This window comes from Phaseolus vulgaris, chromosome 8 (genome assembly GCF_051622355.1).
Source record: "Phaseolus vulgaris cultivar YP4 chromosome 8, ASM5162235v1, whole genome shotgun sequence".
Classification (NCBI taxonomy): Eukaryota; Viridiplantae; Streptophyta; class Magnoliopsida; order Fabales; family Fabaceae; genus Phaseolus; species Phaseolus vulgaris.
Window position 1 is genome coordinate 3,577,878 of NC_143505.1, and position 23,962 is coordinate 3,601,839.

Sequence of the window (23,962 nt, forward strand, 5' to 3'; positions counted from 1 at the left end):
TTGAACAGGATAGCAATGATATGGATTTTTTTAATTTAAGAATCAATATCATTTTTAACAATTATATACTAGATTGGAAATAAATTTTTATTATGATTCATATTAAAATATGGACATGGACAATATCCAATTTTTTCAAGACATGAATTTCTTATCCTAAGTGATGCATTAGCCCTATCACATGCATATCTTTGGTAGGATGACCCTTCAAATCTAAATTTTCATTTGCAGAGACCTCTCTTTTTGTTAGAGCACTATTTTTTTTTCTCTCTCTAAAGGGTAAAGGAGGATGTGGTTATTTTTTATTTTATCAGCAATAAAGAATCAATAAATGAGAATTACTTTAGGAGTGATCCAATCCTTATACATAATTAACATTACCATTCTCCTAGCTAGAGCTGCCTACCAGAATGCAAAAAAAAAAAACATTAATGGATCATCCTCATACTCATATGGTCCAAAGGATTCAGAACTCAATATGAGTAAGAAAAGGGATCACAACTAGACTTTGTATAAATCCAAGATCAAACCTTTACTTGCGCCAAAGCAAAACACTTTTACCGCATTTGTCACTCCCCTATTCAAGATGACAGAGTTCCTATGTTTCCAAATTTCGCTCACTACACCGACCCAAATTGTATCCCAAACAACGTCCTTTGAAGTAGAAGTCTGACATCCCCTAAATTGAGAAAATATGGTTATGGTGTCAGTATCTTAGACATCTAGACTATTGAGATTTTTATATTTTCCTTGGAAGGTTTATTGTTAATGGAGGTTTATATCATTCTCTATTAAGATAACCTTTACTACTTTACTAATTTTAGGAGTCTTTTTATTTATTTTTTTATGGATTGAGTGAATTTCATTTTATTAAAAAATATAAACAGACAAATGAGAGAACATTTAAAAAAAATAATCTTTCTCATATTAAGGTCCATGCTTAATAAAGAAAGAAAGTTGAAATAAAGTGGGATGTGTTTTTCGTTTGAAAAGAATTTGTTATGAAAATAAATATATTACCAAATTATAATATATAAGCACATCAAAATTTATTCTATTTAATCAGATTTTAGATTTAAAGTTAATAAAAAAATAGAGAGTATTATGCTGATAATTTGTTTTTATTTGGATGCTATATTTAAAAATATAAATACATGTTAAATGAATTTTTAGTTTATTGATAAAGATGTATAAAACATTTAATTTAGGAGAAAAAAATAAAAATAAAAAAATAAAAATAAAAATAATATTCTATAATATATAAAACATATAAGAGACAACTTACTATATTTATGGCTTTATATCTTTACATATGATTTGAGTTTGTTAGTAAAATATGTTATATATCAATACATACATATATTCATACAAAATTAGATTACCTCCTTAATAACCATATTTCTCACAATTATATTAATAATTTCATTACATTCAAATGCCAAACATACATAAATCAATATTTCACAAAAATACACTTTCATTTACAATCACGTCAAAGTTAAATTAAGAGTAAAATAATACACTAAACATTAAAATAACCTTTAAAAGTTAAGTTGAGATTTTTGTTTAAAATATTAAAATGTTACTTTATATCACTGGTACTCTTTGCTTAAGTATATCTTGACAAAACTTCTTAAAAAATATATAATTAATTTTTATCAAGATAATATCTTTAATTAAATGAGGAGATAACGCCTTAACGAGATCAATATACATGCTTGAGATAATATCCTTACTTAAACAATATTCATTTGACTTTCATTTTTAATATTGATATTGAATGAAACAAAAATTTTAAATATAAAAAATCAGAATTTTTTATTAAGTTGTACAAATTTTATTTTAAGAAAATTATTAAACAACAAATAATTTTAAAAAAATAATTATTATACACTAAATAGTTTCTATTATTAATAAAAAATTAATAAAAAAATTATAAAATTTTAACTATTAATTATTATTATATTCTAAATTAGTCACTGTAAATAATTTTATAATTTTATTGTATATTTTGAAAATTATTTCCACTAATGATGATGTTTTAATTTCTTTTGTATATCTTAGTAAAATGTTGTCAAGATTTACATGTTCATTATATTTCACGACAAGATCTTTTCTAGATATATAGTACAAACGTCGTTTCGTTATCTATCTCGACAAAACTAGACATAAGAATTTTGTTTTTGTTTTATTGTTGGAGTGTCAAACGTAAGTAGTGTTTTAATGAGAGAATTTTGAAATGGGAGTGATTTTGGTAGAAGATCAGGTGTGCCCATAGTAATCTTATTATGAAAAAAACACTTGTAAAATGCACCAAAATAAATATTACATTTCTGCTCAAGGCCCACGTGAACCAACTGTACTTAGGGAGTTCCTTCCTGCACCTCTACATTTTTCTTCCTGCACCCCTACATTTTTTAAAATACCAAAAGTATCTACAGTTTTATGTGATTCTGGAACAGGGGTTCCGTAAGCAAAAAGTATTTTTGGAAAAGAGATTCATAAGTAAAGAGTGTTTTCAAAATAGGAAATCCGAAGATAAAAAAATCTTTTTGGAATATATTTTTTTGATTTTCAGATTGGTAAATCCAGAATTAATAAAATGCGTTCTGGAAATCATTTTTAAAGGGTAAAACAGTCTTTTTGAAAATAATGGTGTGCAGGAAGAATTTTGTTAGGTGCAGGAAGAAATTTGTTAGCGTGCAGGAAGAAATAGCCTTGTACAAAATAACTTGCTGAATTGTTGCCCAATTTCAAGTTAATGGATCCAGTAGTTACCTAAAAAGACGAAAATACTATAGGCCCGATAACAAACCATTCGGAAATCACTATCCAATTTAGATGTATTAAAATAAAATTAAATGTAAAAAAAATTTAAGCAAATAAAAATAAAAAATTGAACTAAGTTTTAAGTTAATTTTTTATATAAAAATAAAATTTGAGTATTTGTGTTTGAATTATTATTAAAGAAAAATCTATTAAATATTCAAACTATTTTTATTTTTGTCAAAATATCCTTTTTTTTTTAATTTTCTATTAACGGGATGATGTTTGTTTTTTCGTTTTTAATTCAGTGATCAACTTGCCTGGTTTCTTTTTTATTTATAACTTATCGGTTAATTTATTATTTGAGAGAAAAGTAACATGTTAGAAAAATATTGGAATGAGAAATAAGTTCATTAACAACTCCCTATTTATTGAGTTATAAGTTTTTTCATAATCCATTTTGAACACCACACATTCTTTTATTTTTCTCTTTATTTTCTCAAAGTCTCATTAACTACTAGCACACTATTTAACAATCTCCTTCCTTCTAAGAACAATGATCTTAGGCAACACCCTTTACAATCTTGAAGAAAGAATTTTAGATACAATTTTATACATATAACTCATCAAAGAAATCGGTCTATAGTCATTCAAAAATTGTGAATTTACAACCTTTGGAACAAAAATAATAAAAGAAACATTAGTATCTTTTGGCCAATTCCCACCCTTTGTAAAAATTTTGTACAACACTCAAAACATCTCCTTTATAAGAATTATATTACATCCTTAAACCGAAAGAAAAAATGATAGACGTTAATACAAATTATATTACATCCTTAAAAAATAAACTCATTAGCAAAAAATCTCAAACTAATACTAGTAACTAATTATTTTATCAAATTCTTTTTTATTTTAATATATTTTTTTAGTACATAATGTAATGAGATAACTTAATAGTGTTAAATAGTAAAGATTTTTGCCTAAGGTCATTGCAAGAACGAAGTTACTGAATTTGGTACAAAGGGTGCACTATGCTAACATAGCAAAAGGTGTTTCTGCTGTGCGAGGGAATTGGAGAAACTTGGAATCATCCTTCAACTCATATGTCACTAATTCATAAGCTAAAACAAAACAAACCTTTCAATCCTTCAACAAGATATTAAAGAGTTGGATCACCAATAGATCAATTTAATTTATTACATTCTTGTTGGTGATAAAAAAAATTGTCTAATTTTTTTACTTTAAATTCCATATCATACATTCGTAATTGGTAGAGTTGTAAAGATACGTGTCTTAATGGGTCATCTCAAACTTTTTTAATTAATGACAAAAAAATGACCAGGTTAATTTAATCGAATCCAACGTAAGAATATGAAATTTAATATAACAAATGTGCATTGATATATTTGTGGTCGTTGACTGGTTTTGACAAGTTGTTTATTAATCAAAATGTTAGAACGTAATCATCTAACAATCATGAAATACAAAAATGTTCATCAAGTTCACTCAATTTGGCTTCAGTGAAATAATATTAGTTTTAAATAGAGCAGGTAGATATTATTATTGTCACCAACCCTAATGTTAGTTTAGGTCATTCCTTAAACTCTCTTCAACAAATTTCTACACTTATTTGTCACTGTTCGAATCATCATTAGGCCGACAACTAAATCTAAAAAGGAAAAAAAAAATGCCACCAACAATTTTTTAGTTATAAAAGATAAAAATATCTTGTTAAATTAATTCTAGGATTGAATATTAAGATAATTCGTAATATATAAATGAATATAACTTTATTTTATAAATCAGTTTAAAAGTGAGTTAAATTTAAATTTAAATTTTTAATATGAATAATTATTCAATTGTTTTATAGATAAAGAATGGTAAAAAAAATCTTACTATAAGTTAAGAACAATCTACTCATGCTTCTATTGATATTCTTAGTTATACAGAAAGATAAAAAAAAATTGTTATCTTAAAATGCTTTTAGATGTTATTTGACCCTCCATAGAAGTTTAATACATTTTTAGTCTTTATATAATAACAGTGTAGCTTTAGTCTTTTATCAGAGACTGAACATACGCATTTTTACATAAAATATGGAAACTATAATAATTAATGTTTTATTTTCTATAAAATTTAATATCTTTTATATAAGTGGATAATTTTGTTTGAATAAAAGATTCGCAGTATTCTAACATTATTTTTTTATCAAGATTGTGCGTGGGACTATATATTTTGGGTGGTTCGATAGCGGCCCGATAGCGGTCCGATAGCGGGTGGCATGATAAGCCCAATACAAACACTCGCTAGGATAGGCTCGAAATGACTCTGATACCATATTACGAAGTGGACTTTAAGCCTAACTCAACCCCATAAAACCGACTCATAAGGTTGAGGTCTGCACCCACTTATATATTATGTCCTTATCTCTAGTCGATGTGCGATCTCCAACAATACAGACCTTAAACTCAAAGATATTATTTTACAAATACGACATGATAAAGAAAAACTAAAATCTTCGTAATCCTTTTAATTTTGATTATCCATTTATTTTTAAATTTTAATAAGGATGAATTATTGCATACAAGCCTTTTTTTTTATCAGCAAAAGGAATACAAGGTTTTATATTAATCAACAATTTTTTCTGTGATTTTAATTGACTATTAGAAGATATGTTTAAAATTAGGAAAAAATTATAAGTACATTAGTAAAAAAAAGGTTATATATAATTTTTTTTTTAAAAATATTCTTTCTCTAAAACTTAAAATTTCTTATTGCGATCATTTTTGTTTCTTTTTAAGCCAAATGGTTAGAGACAATTTAGTAGACCTATCTTAATCAAATCTATTTTTTATCATGGTAAATTTTATGTTTTTTTTAGCTTACAGGTTTTTTCTCTTTTTAAAAAAAAAAGATGAATTCATGTTAGTCTAAGTTTATAATGATATAATTATTTATTAAGTTTAACTTCTTTAAAGATTTAAGTATATTTTAATTCTTATAAAAAAAATTACACAAAGTGGTTCAACAACAAAATTTTCATAAGATCTAACAAGATCTATAGTAGAAACCTAAAGATAAAATTAGATGAAAAATAAGTTGTAACATGTGTTAGACTTAATAGTGCTAACTAAGACTATATAGTAAAAAAAAACAGATTTATCTACGAATTTTTACGCATGAATCTGAATCCGTAGATAAAGTTAACATTATCTACAAATATTATTCACTGATTTGAATTTGTAAGTAAATTTAACATTATCTACGGATATTATTCACAAATATGAATTCGTAGGTAAATTCAATTTTAACTGCAAATTATTATATAAAGATCTCTATTTGTAGGTAAATTTTACATTATCTACAAATTTTACCCACGAATTTATATCTAAAATAAATCCAATATTATTATTAATTAATAATATAAATATTTTTATTAACAATATTAAAAATATATTTATTAACAATATTAAAAATATAAATAATCTTAATAATTTCAAAAGTTTTAATAATATAAATAATATTAATCATAATAATTATACACATAATTTTAAAAATATTATTATAATATGAATAATTATAAAAACATAAATAATATTCATAAAAAATAATAATAAATAAATAATAATCATAACTAATAGATATAAATACTATTAAAATTAATAATATTAATATCATAATATTAATAATAACAATATTATTATTAATAATATTAATGGTATTAACAATATTAATAATTTGATAAAATGAATAATAGTAATTATAAATAATAACCATAACAATACGTAATATTGGTAAATAATAATTAGAAATAATAAAAAATATAAAAATAAAAATAAAATAAAAATATGTTAGACTTACTCATAGAATGAAGTTAGTAGGTAACTACTATTTTTGTTATTTACGGATTGAAGTTGGTAAATAACTACTGTTTCCATTTCTCACGGACTGAAGTTGGTAGGTAACTATTATTTTCATTTTTCACGGATACACTATCCGTAGGTAAATTAACTTATTACATATTATTATTTTTTATTAATATTAATTAAATATTATTATTATTAACAAATGTATAAAATGTTAAAAGCTAATAAATATTTTTGGGGTTAAATATATTTTTCATTTTTATATTATAAAGTGAAATTATTTTTTCTCCTTAGTCAAACTTTAGACTTCCTGGATATACTTATAGTAAAAAATCATTAGAATGGATCCTTAACCGTATTTTTCTACGTAACAAACAAATTTCTAGCATAAATTGTATTATAATATTATAACATTCATGTGAATGATGAGTCAACTTGAAATATTCTAACATCTAGTCACACGAGGAATCCTTTTGCATTTTGTTGATAAAAAAAAGAAGAAAACAAATAAACTGGAAAACCATTTTGCCACGTAAAAAAAAACAAAACTAAGAAAGATCCATTCCAATAATTTCTTACTACAAGTATTTAGGAAGTCTAAAGTTTATAATAAAAATATAAATCAATTTCACGATATAGTAGATGAAAAAAAACATATTTAATTCATATTTTTTAAATGAAAAGTCAATAGTCCTCAATGAGGTATGTAGAAGATTATTTTGTTATACAGGTTCTCACATGAAATATATAGTAGAAATGATATAATTGTCACACATATAAAAAAATATAAATATAATGAGTAATAATATTTGAATCTAAACTTAATACCGTATTTTAAAACAATATAACATAATGTTAATATCTAGTTATTATACTAAATTAATTTTCATTAACTGTTTTAAAATTATTTGCTTATCTTTTCTTTTTTTTTCTTGTTATCTAACAAAGGAGAATGAATAATTTCTTTAAAAAATCATCTTTAAATTTTAAAAATATTATTTTCATCTTTGAATTGTATACAAGCGTTATTTCATTCCTATTCTATAACAATGTCAACGTTTGAGGCTTACCACTCCAGTTTAATAGCAGCTATCTCTCCCATTCTTTAAATTTTTATTATTTTTAGTGTCTTGGTCAAATAGGTTCTCAACACTCTTTTAGATATGAAGATTTTTCATGAATTTGACTAGCCCAAATTCTTAAATGAAGTGGAAAATCAGCCATTAATTTTTTAGTTAACAGTTCTCATTGAGTATATATACACTTTATTTTTTAAAACTTTAGAATAATAATTAATATAGGACACTTGACACTTTCAAATAGTCAAATCTACGAGTTTTTTTAATGATAATTCCAAACCTATATTTTAAGTTGGAATTTGTTTATTATTATTTTTTTGAAGATAATTTTTATTATTATTGAAGTACACTTATGGCATGCATAGTGATGGTAGAGTTGAATTAGGCATCTCTATTATAAATTTATTTTAAGGCTGAATTGGTCAATAATCAATAACTGATTTATAGTATTTAAAGAAATGTTGAAAGTAACCCTTAAGTTATACATTACTGCATAAAATTTCAAAGTAATTATTTATTAATTTTTTTACTAAATCAATCTTATTCCTTAAAAAATATTTAACATGTAGAAATCCAACATAATCCAATCGGATATTTATTTAGTTGGTTGGATAATGAGTATGGCAAATCCTACTTAATCTAACCCATAAAAAAATATGATATTGGAAAATACAAAATAATTTATATATCTTCATTCAACAATAAAATGTTTCAAAAATTAAGTATTTTCAATATGATGTATTAATTATATAGTTCATTTGATGTTTCCTCTAGTTTATTTAAAGGTTTTCTAATTAATTTAAACCAGATAAATTAAAAAAAAAAGTATATACAAAAGTGAGATGGTTAAAAGCGATATCGGGTAAAATTAATGTCATATGGAGAAAATTGTTCTATGAAGTTGTCTTTTCAATATAAATATCATTAATGTTACATTAAAGTTTTGGAGGAAAAGTGAAGTAAATAAAGTGAAAGAAAAGAAAAAAAAAGTTTAAAAGTAAAACATGTTTTAAAGTTATTTAAAGTGGAAGAAAATAACAGTTATTATTTTAATTCTAATTATATATGCAAAATATTTTTAAATAAATAATGTTTTAAAAGGTAAACTTTAATAAAAATATATGTCGATTCGAACACACCCTCATAGTGAGAGTGACAGCCCGTGCGTAGGATAACATATTATGGGTGGTTCGATAACTGCCCGATAGTGGGTGGCTTGATAAGTCCAACAATCACTCGTTAGGATAAGTTCAAAATGGCTCTGATACCATACTACGAAGTGAACTTTAAGTCACATTCAACCTCATAAAACCGGCTTATAAGGTGAGGTTTGCACCTACTTATATACAATGAAATGCTTTAATCTCTAACACACCCATCACGCCAAGTTTCACGCCGAGAGTGACAACTCATGCGTGAGATAACATATTATGGGTGGTCCGATAACAGCCTGATAGTGGGTGGCCTGATAAGCCCAACAAACATTCGGTAGGATAGACTTTAAATAACTCTAATATCATATTACAAACTGGACTTTTAAGCCTAATTCAATCCCATGAGCCGATTTTATGAGGTTGAGTGAGACTTAAAATTCACTTCGTAATACGAGGTCAGATTAAAAAATATATATAATTGAAGATATTTTGTTTTCTTTTAAAAAATATCTCTTTATTTCTTTTCCATTCTGTCATCGAACCCACCTATTAAAATTCTTCCCTCCTTTGTCTCTATCAACTAAAAAAATTGAGATTTTTCTTTCGTTTCATAATCTATTATTGTGCAAAAAAAAAGCATAAAGAATAATATTATTTATCATGATATGCTTGTACTTAATTGTACTAAAACTTGATTAAGACTTTAATTCAACTACGAAAGTCTTACCAGAAGACAGAAAGATAATGAAATAACTATCTATATATATAAATGTAAATTTCAACGAGTTTAATCACACAAATACGGACAGCACATGCAACACAAAGCTTGACTTTTGAAGAATGATATCACTGCCAGATATTGTTTTCTAAAAAAAATTATCCAACTTCCCTTTACTTAGAATTACAATATCACCCTTATAAAGAACCACCCCTTTGATGAACTCTGCACTGCTTCATTCACTGTGTTCACATTCCTGCTATAGTTCTGTTCCACAGGAACCTCATGCAACTACACCTTTAAGTTGTTTCTTCCTTCTAGCTTCTCACAGCCTAAACATTATTGACAAAGTAAAATAAGTTATAATTACAAGTAACACTGTGAACCAGTAGATAAGTGTTATTTTTCTGAAAAAACAATAATCCCCAGAAAATTCTTGTGCATCTTTATATTGGTTATAATTTATAGAAAAAATCTATTGGAATTTTCTGCAAATTTTCATGCAGAAAAACAGTAACACTATATGTAAAATAATAAGTTAATTAAAACAGCACAGTAGTTAGATTTTCTTAGAACCAATAGAGATCTTTTGAGTTGGGATTTGAGATTGCACGTGTACGGAAATGGAAGGTATTTGGGGTTGTAAGGACATAGTGATATAATACTCGTTAGTGTTGGAGAATAGATTATGCAGAATTTGTTGTATAAATTTGCAATGAAAGTGCATTGGTGGGGAGTGCTGAAGAAGCCTAAATTTATTTAAGTTTTTTTTTTAATGGTTTTTGATTGTAAGTTCGATAATGAGATTTTTTTTATATTTTTGAAACACTTTTTTTTTATAAATTTATTTATTCTTCATTAGTAAAAAAATTAACTAAAATCCTAAACCCTAAAAGAAGATAGTAACACTACGTATAGTTTGTAGTTAATTAAAACGACGGCTAAATAAAAAAACCGAGTTTAACATAAAGAAGGTTTTAATTATATACGTGTGTGCAAAATTACAAAAAGATAAAATATAGTTGAACTTATAATCCAAGTTCAAAAATCACCTAACCAATAATTTAACATTTCTATAAATATTATTAAAGTAGGCCAGCGCTAAAAACCTAATGGCATCCATTTATTTTAAATTAAAGTAGTTATCAACACTATATCATTATCATATTAAAGGATTCTTCTTGTAGGTATTTCCTTGCGAATATATGAAAGATGCAATCTAATTCACATTTAGCCTTAAAAGACAAAATTAAAATATAGATTACAAAAATAGTCAACTATAAACAAATATCTACTACTTATACAATCATGTACTTATGTATTATATTTTTTTATAAAAAAATAATTAAATAAATTAATATATTTAAAAGATATTCCAACAACCTGTATACAAAATATTCTATAAATAAAATTTGAAGATCGTTGGAGATCCCACATCGACTAGAGATTAAAGCCTTTTATTGTATATAAGTGGATGCAAATCTTAATCCTATGAGTCGATTTTATAGGATTGAGTATAACTTAAAGTCCATGTAACAAAGACATAAATATATACACAAAAACTAAATTCTTAAATTATATTTTCTAAAAAAACATCTTATTGATCATTATAATTATATTTTTTTGTTTAATCTTCCATAAAACATAACTTACATTACATTAGATAACATTGGGCATAACGGTTCAACCAATAAACACATTTCCTATAGCGATATCAATGACATTACACCTACTACATCAACACACATAACTCCAAAGAAACAAAAAAATAAAATAAAAATGTGAACTAGACCTAATTATATCTCTCTTAAAATAACTTATTATTGAATTGTCTGTATACAAATTTTATAAGTATCTAATCTCAGTTTGATTATATGCTAAGTAATTTATGATATAATAATTATTTTTCATATTCATGATAAATCTTTAGCAATTTATATCTTCATTTTTGGGATGCTTAATTTCTTGAACTTCTATATCACCTACTTCAGACCAAATAACACATAAATTAATTAAATTAAATTCAATAAACCCCAACTCACAAATATGTCTATATAGCATATATAATGAAGTATTTCTAATTCATCAAACACTCATAACATCTTTGTCTTCACAACACTCCAAAAAGGTAACAAGTTCAAAGCGACAAAATTAAGGAAATACTAGAAGAACCAATCTTAATTAACACAACATGCCTGCACACCTACATGAAACATTAACATGACATGAAATGCAACACATCTTTAGAGCATACTATTGAATATATCTAGAGTCTCAGAATTACAGCATGTGTCATTCTTATCGTACAAAATAATCGCAGTCAAAAGTATGTTTTACCTTTTGTTTTACGTAATTTAGTTGAACAATTGAAATAACTTTTAATTTCTATACATTGAAGTTTCTAAACAAACATTTTGTCCTTACCCCCTTCTGCATAAGACACATTGATTGAGACCAGTCATTTCACAGGATTTTAATTCCTCACAATTTGATCTCTTTAATTAAAGCTTATGGAACATGCTAGTTAGGCTTTTGATTCTTCAAAGTAGGTTATCTATTTCTTTTTCCTTGAGTCGAAGAACGATGAGAGAAGTAACGGAACAAGAAAACAGAGTATCGTTTACACTGAAAAGCTAGTTGTTTGTTCATTTCACTGAGCCTATTTCTGCATGCATGCATGCAGAACATTGGGCTCAGAAGAAGAAAATGAAAACAAAATCTAAAACCAGCCCAAGAGGCCCAAAAGGCCCAAAAACGAAAAAACACAAAAATAGTCAAACAAACGGTAAATACCTGAATAAACTAATAAAGTTTGCATAGTTTCCAAAATGTTGGCTAAATATAATAACAGTAGTTATGAACCACATCTAGACCACTAGGGTGATGTAGGGAGGGCCACCATTTGTAAGAAAAAAAATAACTCAACTCTCTTGTGTCTTAACTATGTCACTTTTTAAATTTTATATCACTATGCAACTTACAAAGACTTCTTTTACTTCACCACATTTTGCTTTTCATTAATAACCATTCCTTGACTATGTGTTACCATAGCTAGGGTTCTTAGATCCACATTAGATGAGGTTTCCAACATTTCTACCTTTCCAAAACCCTAAAATTAAAACCTCATTAATGATATGGATTCAAATATAATTTTTTTTGGACCTTCAAATATTAAAATATATTAATTATATAAAGATAAAACATATTTAACCTTTTTTATGTTTAATAACACTTTGTTAATGAATTTGAAATATTAATTTTAGTTATCTATGTGCTTAGATTGATGCTATCTTTTGTAAATACGCTTACTATATTTTATAGTATCATCAATATCTAAGTTATTTTAATAAGATTGTAACATTTCTAAAATATTTGTTTATCTTTTTCTTTTTATTTTTGTTGATCATTTTTTTTATTAATAGATTATTATATGTGAACATAAACATATAATTGAGTACTAATTTACACATTAAATTAGTGTAATAAAGCTTTAAGAGAATGTTTAATAGAAAAAATCTTTTTGCGTACACAGAAATACTGTTTTCTGAAAATAATATATTTTTTGGGAATTATGTGTTTTTTAAATCATAAATATATTTAATATATCTAAGATGTTTCTTGAATTTTAGGGGCATTATATATATATATATTAAAAAATCCCTTAGATTCCCTTCCGTTTATGTAAATTTTTTAATAATAAATTTAATCAAAAACGTTTTTCTGTGGAAACGTTGGGTTCTTGTGATTGATTTTTAAAATACTGGTATTCAACATGTCTCGTATTATTTTAAAAATTAATAAGATGAAGTTTAATAAAAAAATGTTTTAAGATAATATATAAAAGTATGTTCTGCAACTATGTAGCAATTAAACATTAGGTCCCTATCTTAATATTCATATATTGTATTATTATAAAAATTAATACTATCACATGCATAAGCTAAATATTAACCGTCCAACCAATAGAATAACCCAATCTTAATGGAAAGTCGTTGTCACGAGACACAAATAATCAAATTATATTTATTGTTCTCCCAGCATATATTGTAAAAAAATAATCGTGAAACAGAGATAAGTTAAATTTTTAATAATTGACTATGAAAAGAAATTGAAAATTGTTCTTTTATGTTTTTATATATATATTCTTTAAATTTCCCAATTTTTTTGATAACATAGTAGAAAATAATTTTATATTGGAAAAAGATAATATTTTTTTTTATTTTGTTGACTTCAATATTTTTTAGTAAGTATAATTTCTTATAAAATATATTATCTTAACTTTTATAATGTCTCCATAATTAATATATATAATCTATTTAACATTACCAACTAAGTATAATATAATATATCTCAAGTTGATGCGTTTTAAAAATAGCATTAATAGAATATTTATGCTACATCCTTTTATGGATTATTTTGTATTTATGTATTCATGTAGAATATTTATGATATATCCTTTTATGTATTGTTTTATATTTTCTTTTTATCTTTAATAGTGTTATATATTGATAAATTAACTATGATTTTTTGCAGTGTTATTTCGTTTTTATTGTTAATTCTAGTTAACTTTTGTGTTTTATTTTTTCACTTTAACAATATTTCTTAGATGGGCTATATTTTGAGTTGCCTAATTCGAATTTGAACATTTTTTGTGTCCTTGGAATTTGAGTGAGATCTACAATTTTTCTTTTAATTCCAATTTGTATGTTTAAAAAGCTTAAAAAGGGGTCACAAAGTTGTACCTTGCACTCGTTTTCTTTAGAAAGTTACGAGTATTATTCTTAGTAAATAAGTAGGGTATATATATTTTGAATTGTGAAAATTTTACCCTACGAATTGGAATATCGTATCAGTACCTTTTCTTTATTGAAATTTTATTTCGAATTTAATTCTACAATTTTAATTAAATCTATTTCAATCTTATCTTGAATTTAATTCTACACTTTTAATTGAATATGTTTCAAAATTATTTTGTTAATAGTTATGATAATTTTCAATTTATGTCTTTGTGAATAACAATCTAGGTCATTCCTCTAATGCAAATTTTAGATAATTTAGTAATTATTTGATAGTGATTCAACAATTCTATCAAACATCATAAACTGATTCGTGTGACATTTACGTATCTGCTTCATCTTCTTCTGCTCATGCATCATCAACACACTGTCATCAAAGTCACATGACCTATATATGAAGGATGAGTTCGTATTCTCAAAACAAGATATATACAAAAATAAATCAAATACATTATTGAAGTATTTTAGTATCACTCTAAGTTCATTGAGCAAATTTTTCTATAATTTTTTCCTTTCACAACATTATCTCAAATTCGTTGGACAATTTTAAATTCTAAGCAATTTATGCAAAAAAATCTGCAGTTCAATATTACATATAAGATAACTAAAACCACCATTTCATGAATAGTAGATTATTAAAGTGTTTTTCGATGGTTTTAGTCAAAAGAGAGACGACTCTTCTATTTTTTAAAAGCACCAATGAAATATTGTTCTCACTATTTTTTTCTTGAACCAACTCAAAGCCCAGATCAAAGCTTAAATTCAGATATATAAGCTTATATTAACCAACACATTTATCTATCATTTACCCCCTAATAATAATAAACATCCTTTTATAAATAAATAACACATACAAATAAATTTCGAATTGCTAAGTATGACATTTTGAAAAAATTAATTATGAAATTTTAGTTGACTGCATATTATGGTGATCTTCGAGTTCATATTTTATTATTGATTGCTACTATTTTCATTTCATTCCACTCAACATCAATGTCAAAATATTGTGAAACATAATAAAGTTTGGTTAAAATTTACATACTAATAAACTAAAAAAAAAGTGAATATTCCTAAAAGGGACAAAATCACAATTTCTAAAAAAAGTGACATATTCATGTGTAAGTCAAGTTCTTCTATTAAGTAGTAATGGATTGAAGTTGGATCAATTCAAATTGAATTGGTATGGAGTATGAGAATGATGCTGAATATTTTTTACTATTTGTTCAACGAAATGTATTAAATATTCATGGAGATATTGTTGTCCATGTCCATGTTTTAAATGTTTGAATGAAAGACGACTACAAGTTGACTTGAAATAAGAATATTTTCTCTCTGATATTTTCTTAAAAAATTCTTAAACATAGTTTTGAAATGGTAAATTGTTGATCATTCCAAGTGTTTCCCAATATCAACATTTTAATTTCATTAATTAGATCGATAGGATAAAATATTTTGTTAGGTTGGAAAGTAATATTTTCAACAAATACATTTTCTATGATACAATGAAAAATGGTTTAGAGAAAGTCATTGAATCTGTTGTACAAGTTCCACATATTTTCTAGTAATATTAAGATTAGTTAATGTTAAAGTAAGAAATAGGTGAATTGATAAAAGTTTCATTGAATTGCTTTATTTGTTAAATGAAATGTTTCTAAAAAGTAATACATTACTCATCTATCATGATGAGACGGAGAACATATTGTGTCTGAGGTTGATAGAGTACAATAAAATACATGTTTTTCCTAATGATTTCATATTACACATAAGAAACTTTGAAGCATTGCATAAGTGTCTCAGGTGTAGGGTATCATGGTACAAAGTGAAGGATACTCATTGTAATTAAGACAATACAAAAATGATCCTTTTGTGAAAGTATTGTGGAATTTTCCAATCATTCTAAGACTTAAGTGTATATTTGATATTGTTAATGGTGTAGAAAATCTTATGTGGCATGATTGTGGAAGAAAATGTGATTAAATGTTACACCATGCAATTGATTCACTTTAATGGAAGAAAATTGTTTCTTTGTATCCACAATTTTGGAATGATCTAATGAATTTAGGCTTAGTCTTGAAACTTATGGAATGAATATTTACTGTAACTTAGTGAAAGGCATAATGCATGGCCCATTTTGCTTACCATTTATAACTTGCACTATTTGTTATGTATAAAGAGAAAATATATTATGTTATCTATGATTATATGAAGATCAAGACAAAACTAAAAAATGACAAATGTTTATCTAACTCTATTGGTAGAAGACTTAATATTGTTGTGGGATGAAGGATAGTTGGGAGTTTATTTATAATATGCTAGAAAGGTTAGGTTTTTATGGTAAATGGATTCTATGGATAAAGGGTTGCTTAAAACCTACTTATGTGTCAGTGCTCGTGAATGGAAGTCCTATTAAATAATTTTTTCCTAAGAGGGGGCTACGTCAATGTGATCTGTTAGCTCTGTTTTTGTTTCTTATAGTGGCAGAGGGATTGGCAGGGGTCTCAAGATTGGCAAAAGAGAAAAATCTGATAGATAGTGTGGAGATTGGAAGGGCCAAAGTGAGGGTAAACATGTTACAATATGCTGATGATACATTTTTTTTGTGAAGCCAACAATAAAAGTGTGTTCAATATTAAGGCGATTCTGCTTTGTTTCAAGTTTGCATCTAGGTGAGGGTTAATTTTTGGAGGGTAAAATTGGTGGGACAGGGAAAGACCAGTTTTCGCTATAACGATTTGCGGAAATTTTGAATTGTGGCATGATGGTAACTTCTTTTACCTAATTGGGATTGCCGATGGGGGGTGCCATAAGCGAGGTGTTTTTTGGAGTGGGCTGGTAAAGAGAGCTAAGGCTAGGCTGAGTAGGTGGAAGGGCAGGTGTCCATCGTTAGCTGGGAGGATTTGCTTGATCAAGTCTGTTCTTTCTTTTGTTTCGCTATTTTTTATGTCTTTGTTCAAAATGCCCTTAGTTGTGGCAGAGAAGATAGTAGGCATTCAGGGGATTTTTCTTTGGGGGTGGGGTTCAGAAGGAAGTAAGATAGTTTGGGCCTCTTGGAAAAAGGTTTGTGAGCCTCGCGAGTCTAGGGGTCTTGGAATTATCGATTTAAGAATCTTTAACTTAACTTTGTTGGGGAAGTGGATTTGGAGATTGGGGTCGGATAATGGTGGTTTGTGGAAGGAGATTCTTGATTCTAAATATGGTGGTTGGAGAAGTTTGGGAGAGGACCGAAAATTGTGTAGGGGCTCGCTTTGGTGGAAATATTTGAAGGAGGTGTGGGCTTCGGAGGGTTCGGGAAGGAATTTTGAACCGCTTTCAAATGGAAAGTTGGCGATGGAAGATAAATCTCGTTTTGGGAGGATAGTTGGTTGATTTGTGGTGCGTTGAAGAGGGTTTTCCTGATGTTGTTTTCTTTGGGTTCGGCCAAAGATGCAAAGGTGACACAACTTGGTGATTGGATTAATGGTGTTTGGGTTTGGCGTTTAGATCGAAGAAGGTCTTTCTTTGAATGGGAGAAACCTTTGGAGTGTTTTCTTCTTCAAGTTTTGCAAGGGGTGATGTTTTCTTGGAGGGTGTTGGAGAATAAGATTGCTACCTCGGTCAACTTGCATGAGGTTGGTTTGTTGATGCTCTTGTTGCCATTTTGTTTTGTTTGTATCTTTGATTCTGTTTGTCAGGTAGGTGTTTCTTGGGAGGAAGGAGGTGGAGAAAGCACAATTTGTATAAGGGTTAAATTACTCCTAAAGTGGTTCATATTTAATAATTTTTTATTGCTCATAAAAAAAATGTCTTTAATGCATAATGAAACAACAATTTCAACTTGCATGCATTATTATTTGACACCGTTAACTACTTTTCAATATATGATCATTTGAATGATTATAGTGTCAAAGGACATCACACTTTCTTGATATGTGAAAAAAATACAAATTACCATAAACTAAAACATGAGTAAAAGACATCTTACATTGGTTAGAAGATATTTTTAAAATGCTATCACTCATATTGTAGGTTAAAAATAATTTTTAATGGATATTAGGATGACAAAAAGAAGGTTTCTAAAAAACATATGAAAGAAAAAATGTACTCCTAAAATTGTTATCTTATAAAGAACATTATTTTATCATGGCTTACAATAAAACAAGTATTTTATGTGAAAGATCCTTCCAATAAGAGGTCGTGTCCTCCATAATTTGATATTCTTACCTTTAAAATAAAGAATAATTTTAATATAAAAATTTAATTATGTGGATTTTGTTTGAACTTTGTTAATGATTGAGATAATTGAGCACGCATTTTATCTTTAATAATTGCGACATATATGTTTATTAAAAAGAGAATTAGGGTTAATGTGCACTTAACCTTGAAGGGATCCTTTTACCCTTTGTTTGTGTTTTGTAAATTTAAAACCTTTAATGCTTTTCTTCAAGGTTAAAGGTATATTAACATTAATTTCTCTTTAATAAAGACAAATGACAATTACTAAAGATTAAACACAAACTCAATTACTTTAACCATTATCATGAAGTTCAAACATATGAAGATTATTTTGCATACTGAAAAAAAAAAGAAATATATATATATAATATTTTTTTTTTAAGATCTCAGATCGACTAGATACAAAGACATTTTAAAATATATAAATAAATGAAAACTTCATTTTATAAACCAAGTTTGTAATATTAAATTAAACTCAAAATTTCACTTTATAATATAATATTAATATAATTTATAATCTATCATAAGAGTTTGTTAAAATTATCAAATCATCTACTATACTAATTATATATATTCTTTTTGCGTAACTTAATCTCTTATATAAAAAAGAAAATTTAAGAATAGTGATGTAAAGATTTATTATTTTTAACTGAAAAATTGACTTTAACCAGGAATGTCATTTTAAGTGTTAGTTGTAGTAATAAATTAGAGTTTAACTGAAAAGAAACAAAAAACGCGAAAAGAGTTTTGTCCATATGCATGTTCCTTCTTCTTCTTGTTTCTTCTGTCCAAAGTTGTTCGAAAAGGATACTATTGTCCACGACTTCCCTACTATTCTATTAAATAATATCACTAACCCGTGGTTTAGTTCCCCTCATACGTCGTATCTCCCGTCCACCACTTCCTCTTCTTCATACCAAAAATTCAAATTAATTTATTAGCGGGGCTCAGGGCAAGGATAATAATAATAATAATAAACATTTTTAAAAATAAATAAAGTTAAATTAAGTGAAATTAAAAATGAAGAAAAGTGGTTATTGGTTAACCATAAGGGCGACATTGAAGCAGAGAGATGAAATAAATGAGCGTGGGAAAGCCCTGAGAAGGTGTGAATGACGTAATCGAAATGTCACCCAATTTCACGGTCTACTCTTTAGGAATTTTTATTTGGCAAACCTACTTCCTCACCATGTGCACTAGATGAATGAAGAGATACTCACATTTGTCACACTATAAAAGGACCCTTCATCATCCACTTCTACATAGCTCTCTCATATTAATTCTACCCAGCTCCACAACAATGGAAGGTAACACCCAAAACACGTTTACCTTCGTCACCAACACCATCGACGTTCCAAGTCCAAGCACCCCCGCGATATCACCCTCCCGTGGTTATCTTTCACTACTAGCACAGACTTACCCTCCTGGCTTTTCCAGAAAGGTACCCACACATATCTTATCTTATTCCTTTCTCTTTATTATCTCGTACTTTCGTCAATACCAACACATTCTGCCAAAACCACACACTCACACCGATTCAGAAACATAAGACACACAAACTTATGTTTTGATTGCTGCAAATGTATGTACGATGATGATTAATTTTGAGTGATTGGATGTGGCAGGTGTTTGCGGAGGTTATAGGAACTTATCTTTTGGTGTTCGTGGGAAGTGGTTCTGCTGGTCTTAGTGTTATTGATGAGAGCAGAGTGTCGAAGCTTGCAGCTTCACTGGCAGCGGGGCTCATAGTCACAGTGTTGATTTACTCAATTGGACACATTTCTGGGGCACACATGAACCCTGCGGTTTCCCTTGCTTTTGCTGCGGTGAGGCATTTTCCGTGGCCACAGGTGCGTCCGTATAAAGATATTTTTGTTTTTCTCAAAACCCTGTCCATATACGATATGATTATAAAAAAAAATCATAGTACTATGTTCTTTCTGTAATATAATATTATTCTTAACCATGGTGGGGAGATTAGACACAGGATACTGCTTTCCACATGTCTCGATGAACACAATCATGTGTTACGAGGGACTTCGTTTTCCTTGTTTTTTACTATCTCGGCGGAGATTGGTAACTACAGTTGGAAAATAATGCTTGATTAAGAGCATGTTGAGTTTAGTTTAATTAATTAAAAACAGTTCTTAGAGTTGACAAAAAGCTAAGGGTTTCAGTATTTAAATTTTGTTGTCATTATCGTATGTAAAAAATGATTAATCTAAAAACTATATGTATCTCTGATTTTTTGGAGAATATTTTCAAAAATTATTATTTATTCCATGAAAGTGTTATCCTTACTAATAATAATGTTTTGAAAACCTAATATATCTTCTGTGATACTATAAAATGAAAAATAATTCCTTCAAACTTATCTTCATCGCTACTTCCCATACAGTTTTCACCAATTGTAAACTCTGTTTTTAAACTTGAATGGAGTTTACACTTGACTCGTCCATTGATTTTCCCATATAATTCAGACAGTTTAATTTGATTTGTTGGTCTCTGTATCTAACACGTAACATGTGTAACTTGTGCAGTTGATCCAAATATGTCACCATTGTCAATAATAATTGAAGGTTAATAGTACATTAAACCTTCCAATGAACAGTGCACATTAATCAGTTAGATTGACCAAGAGCTTCAGGTCCCTCACCACACCTTTTATATTAAAATGCTCTCCAATAGGAGTGCTTCATTAATTATAAACCAGTACTAGTTAACACAAAGCAGAATACAATGATTAAAAATAGCCAGAGAACATAATAATGTATACCTGGTATAATTTAGTTGGGTGGTCTACATAAATAATATTCCATTATTTCTTATGATTGGCGTATAAATAACCAGAAATTGATAAGCTCAAACATTTCATTAGTCTAAACACCTCATTTATATTCAGTATTTTTATCTGTTTTTTTCTTCTTCTTATCATGTCATATAATTTATTATATATTTAATCCTATCTCTTTATCTCCCTGAGTATTTTATTAAATGATGAGACTGTACAAAAAAAAAACTCTTCACAACATCTTCCAAACTTGTTTTGTATGCTGGGGTGCAAGACAAATATTTGTCAAGCCATATAATTTTGATTTAAAAAGGTTCAATGAACTTAATGTGGAATTATAAAAATAATTGTAACAGTAAAAGGGGGAATATCTCATTGAAATGATCTTGAAACCAAGCTGACTCAGTTTGTATGGTTCAAGTCATGATCAAAAGGGTTCAGCCAAGAGAAAAAAAAGAGGTACTGGTCATGTTCAGCCTCACCGTGGACCCAGGGGTAATGTGTGTGCATTTGCAGCCAGAAACAATCTGAAATGTTTCATTAAATATGTGGTCCATAAATCCCTTATGAATCTATATATGTGATGAGGATTTGAACCACTCTCCTGCCCCCAAAATAATGCTGAATAAATGATCCGATACTTATTGTTTAAATATCTAACAAAAATATAGTGAAAGAGAATCTTATTATTTATTTTTAATGCAGAACATTTACTAACATATATTATATGTTCTTCAACTAATGTTCTTAAGATATTTGTTAGTAAAACGTGATAAAATAATTTATATTAAAAGAACAGATATCTCCCCTTGTAGTCTGCAACAATTTAAAATTCTGTAAGCTCTGCCTATTTGTATTTGTGAGAAGTAAATTAATAGGCTTAACTCAATTTGGAGCCGACACAAGATGACAAGAATAGCAATAGAAACAGTCACCAAGTACAACTTGAACTTAGAATAAGTTCTTTGCAGATATAGGTCTACGGGGGTAAAAGAAAAGAATTATAAAATTCTGATCCTTTTCTAATATTTGGAAATTTCGACCAGCTTATTTCGTGGACAAGTTGTGGTTATAGACACTTTGTACCCAGACACATAAGAAATAACACAATGGTTTTGTTGCAGCTCCCGTTTTACGTGGCAGCTCAACTCACTGGATCCATTTCTGCTTCATACACATTGCGAGAGCTTTTCCAGCCATCAAATGAAATTGGAGGAACATCACCTGCTGGATCACATATTCAAGCACTAATCATGGAAATGGTGACAACTTACACCATGGTGTTCATTTCCATGGCCGTCGCCACTGACACAAACGCTGTAAGAATCACTGTAATTTAGTTGAACATTTTATATTTATATAAAAAAAATTAATTGGAGTTTTCAAAGACATATATGTTTACTTTAAGAAAAGGTTTTCTGATTTCAATTTACAAAACCATTTTGAAAACAAGGTGAGAATTGTGTCATTCTAAAATGAAAAGATGGATAAACATACCCTAAATTTTGTACAAATTTCAATTATATTATCCAAACATGAGACATGCCCCTAACCTTAACATGTTGTAATATCGCAGACAGGACAACTATCAGGAGTAGCAGTAGGTTGTTCCGTTTCCATATCAAGCATTGTTGCCGGGTAAGTTAAGAAAAAAAAAGTGTTCCTCACACAAACACACACAAACACAATTTTATATTACAGGAATTACTTGAGCACAGGGAAAATAAAGTTAAAAAGGGAGACTCAAAATTTGACAAAGGCTATATGCACATACATGCATGACAGAAGAAAATGTTTTGAAAATTGTTGTTGTTGTGATGTCCATGTATACAGACCAATATCAGGGGGATCAATGAACCCAGCAAGGACATTAGGTCCTGCAATTGCAACTTCATCGTACAAGGGACTTTGGTTATATTTTGTTGGACCAATTACTGGGGCAATTTTAGCAGCATGGTCTTACAATGTGATTAGGGACACGGAACACCCTGGTTTTCCATTTTCACTATCCTCCCTTTCATTCAAGGCACGCAATAGAACTAGTGGAACCCAACAAGTTGGTAAAACCGACCACCAATGCTTGGTTTGAAAACAACTATGTAAAGTTTTCCACACCGCCCAAATCAACGTCATCTTGAATGTCTTGTCTTGGAGGATCTCAAGTTCCACATGTAGTAGTATCATCATCATGTATATTGATCGATAATGCCATACTACACCACCATGGTATTATTAGCTTGTCCATGTATGAACTTTGAGGGTTGTGATGAGCCATGTATAATGCAAAAATGTGTAGTGTGTTTATCCTTCATTAATGAAATGTCAGTTTCATATACAGACAACAAATTGGATGCTATTAATGATAATTGAATGCACGCCCAAACAGGTAGTGTGTGTAAGAGATTAATAATCACACATTATTCTCAAATTTAACATCAATAGTACACCTACACAAATCCATATCCATCAACTGGTTTGCCACATACCAAAACACTTCAAGTGGATTCGTACATATTAACACATCTATCCGTCAATTCATAAACGTGTTATTCCCCAGGCCGCCGGAGAATAAACACTCAT

At 27.9% G+C, this 23,962-nt stretch overlaps 1 protein-coding gene across 1 annotated transcript; it reads left to right on the forward strand.

Moving 5' to 3' along the window:
- The first annotated feature begins 19,631 nt into the window (after nucleotides 1–19,631).
- Nucleotides 19,632–23,728, forward strand: LOC137823554 (aquaporin NIP2-1). Its single transcript, XM_068628740.2, has 5 exons — nucleotides 19,632–20,032; nucleotides 20,217–20,441; nucleotides 22,507–22,701; nucleotides 22,959–23,020; nucleotides 23,216–23,728. The coding sequence occupies exons 1-5, from the start codon at nucleotides 19,796–19,798 to the stop codon at nucleotides 23,469–23,471; spliced, it is 975 nt and encodes a 324-aa protein (XP_068484841.1). The 5' UTR covers nucleotides 19,632–19,795; the 3' UTR covers nucleotides 23,472–23,728.
- Nucleotides 23,729–23,962: the final 234 nt, after the last annotated feature.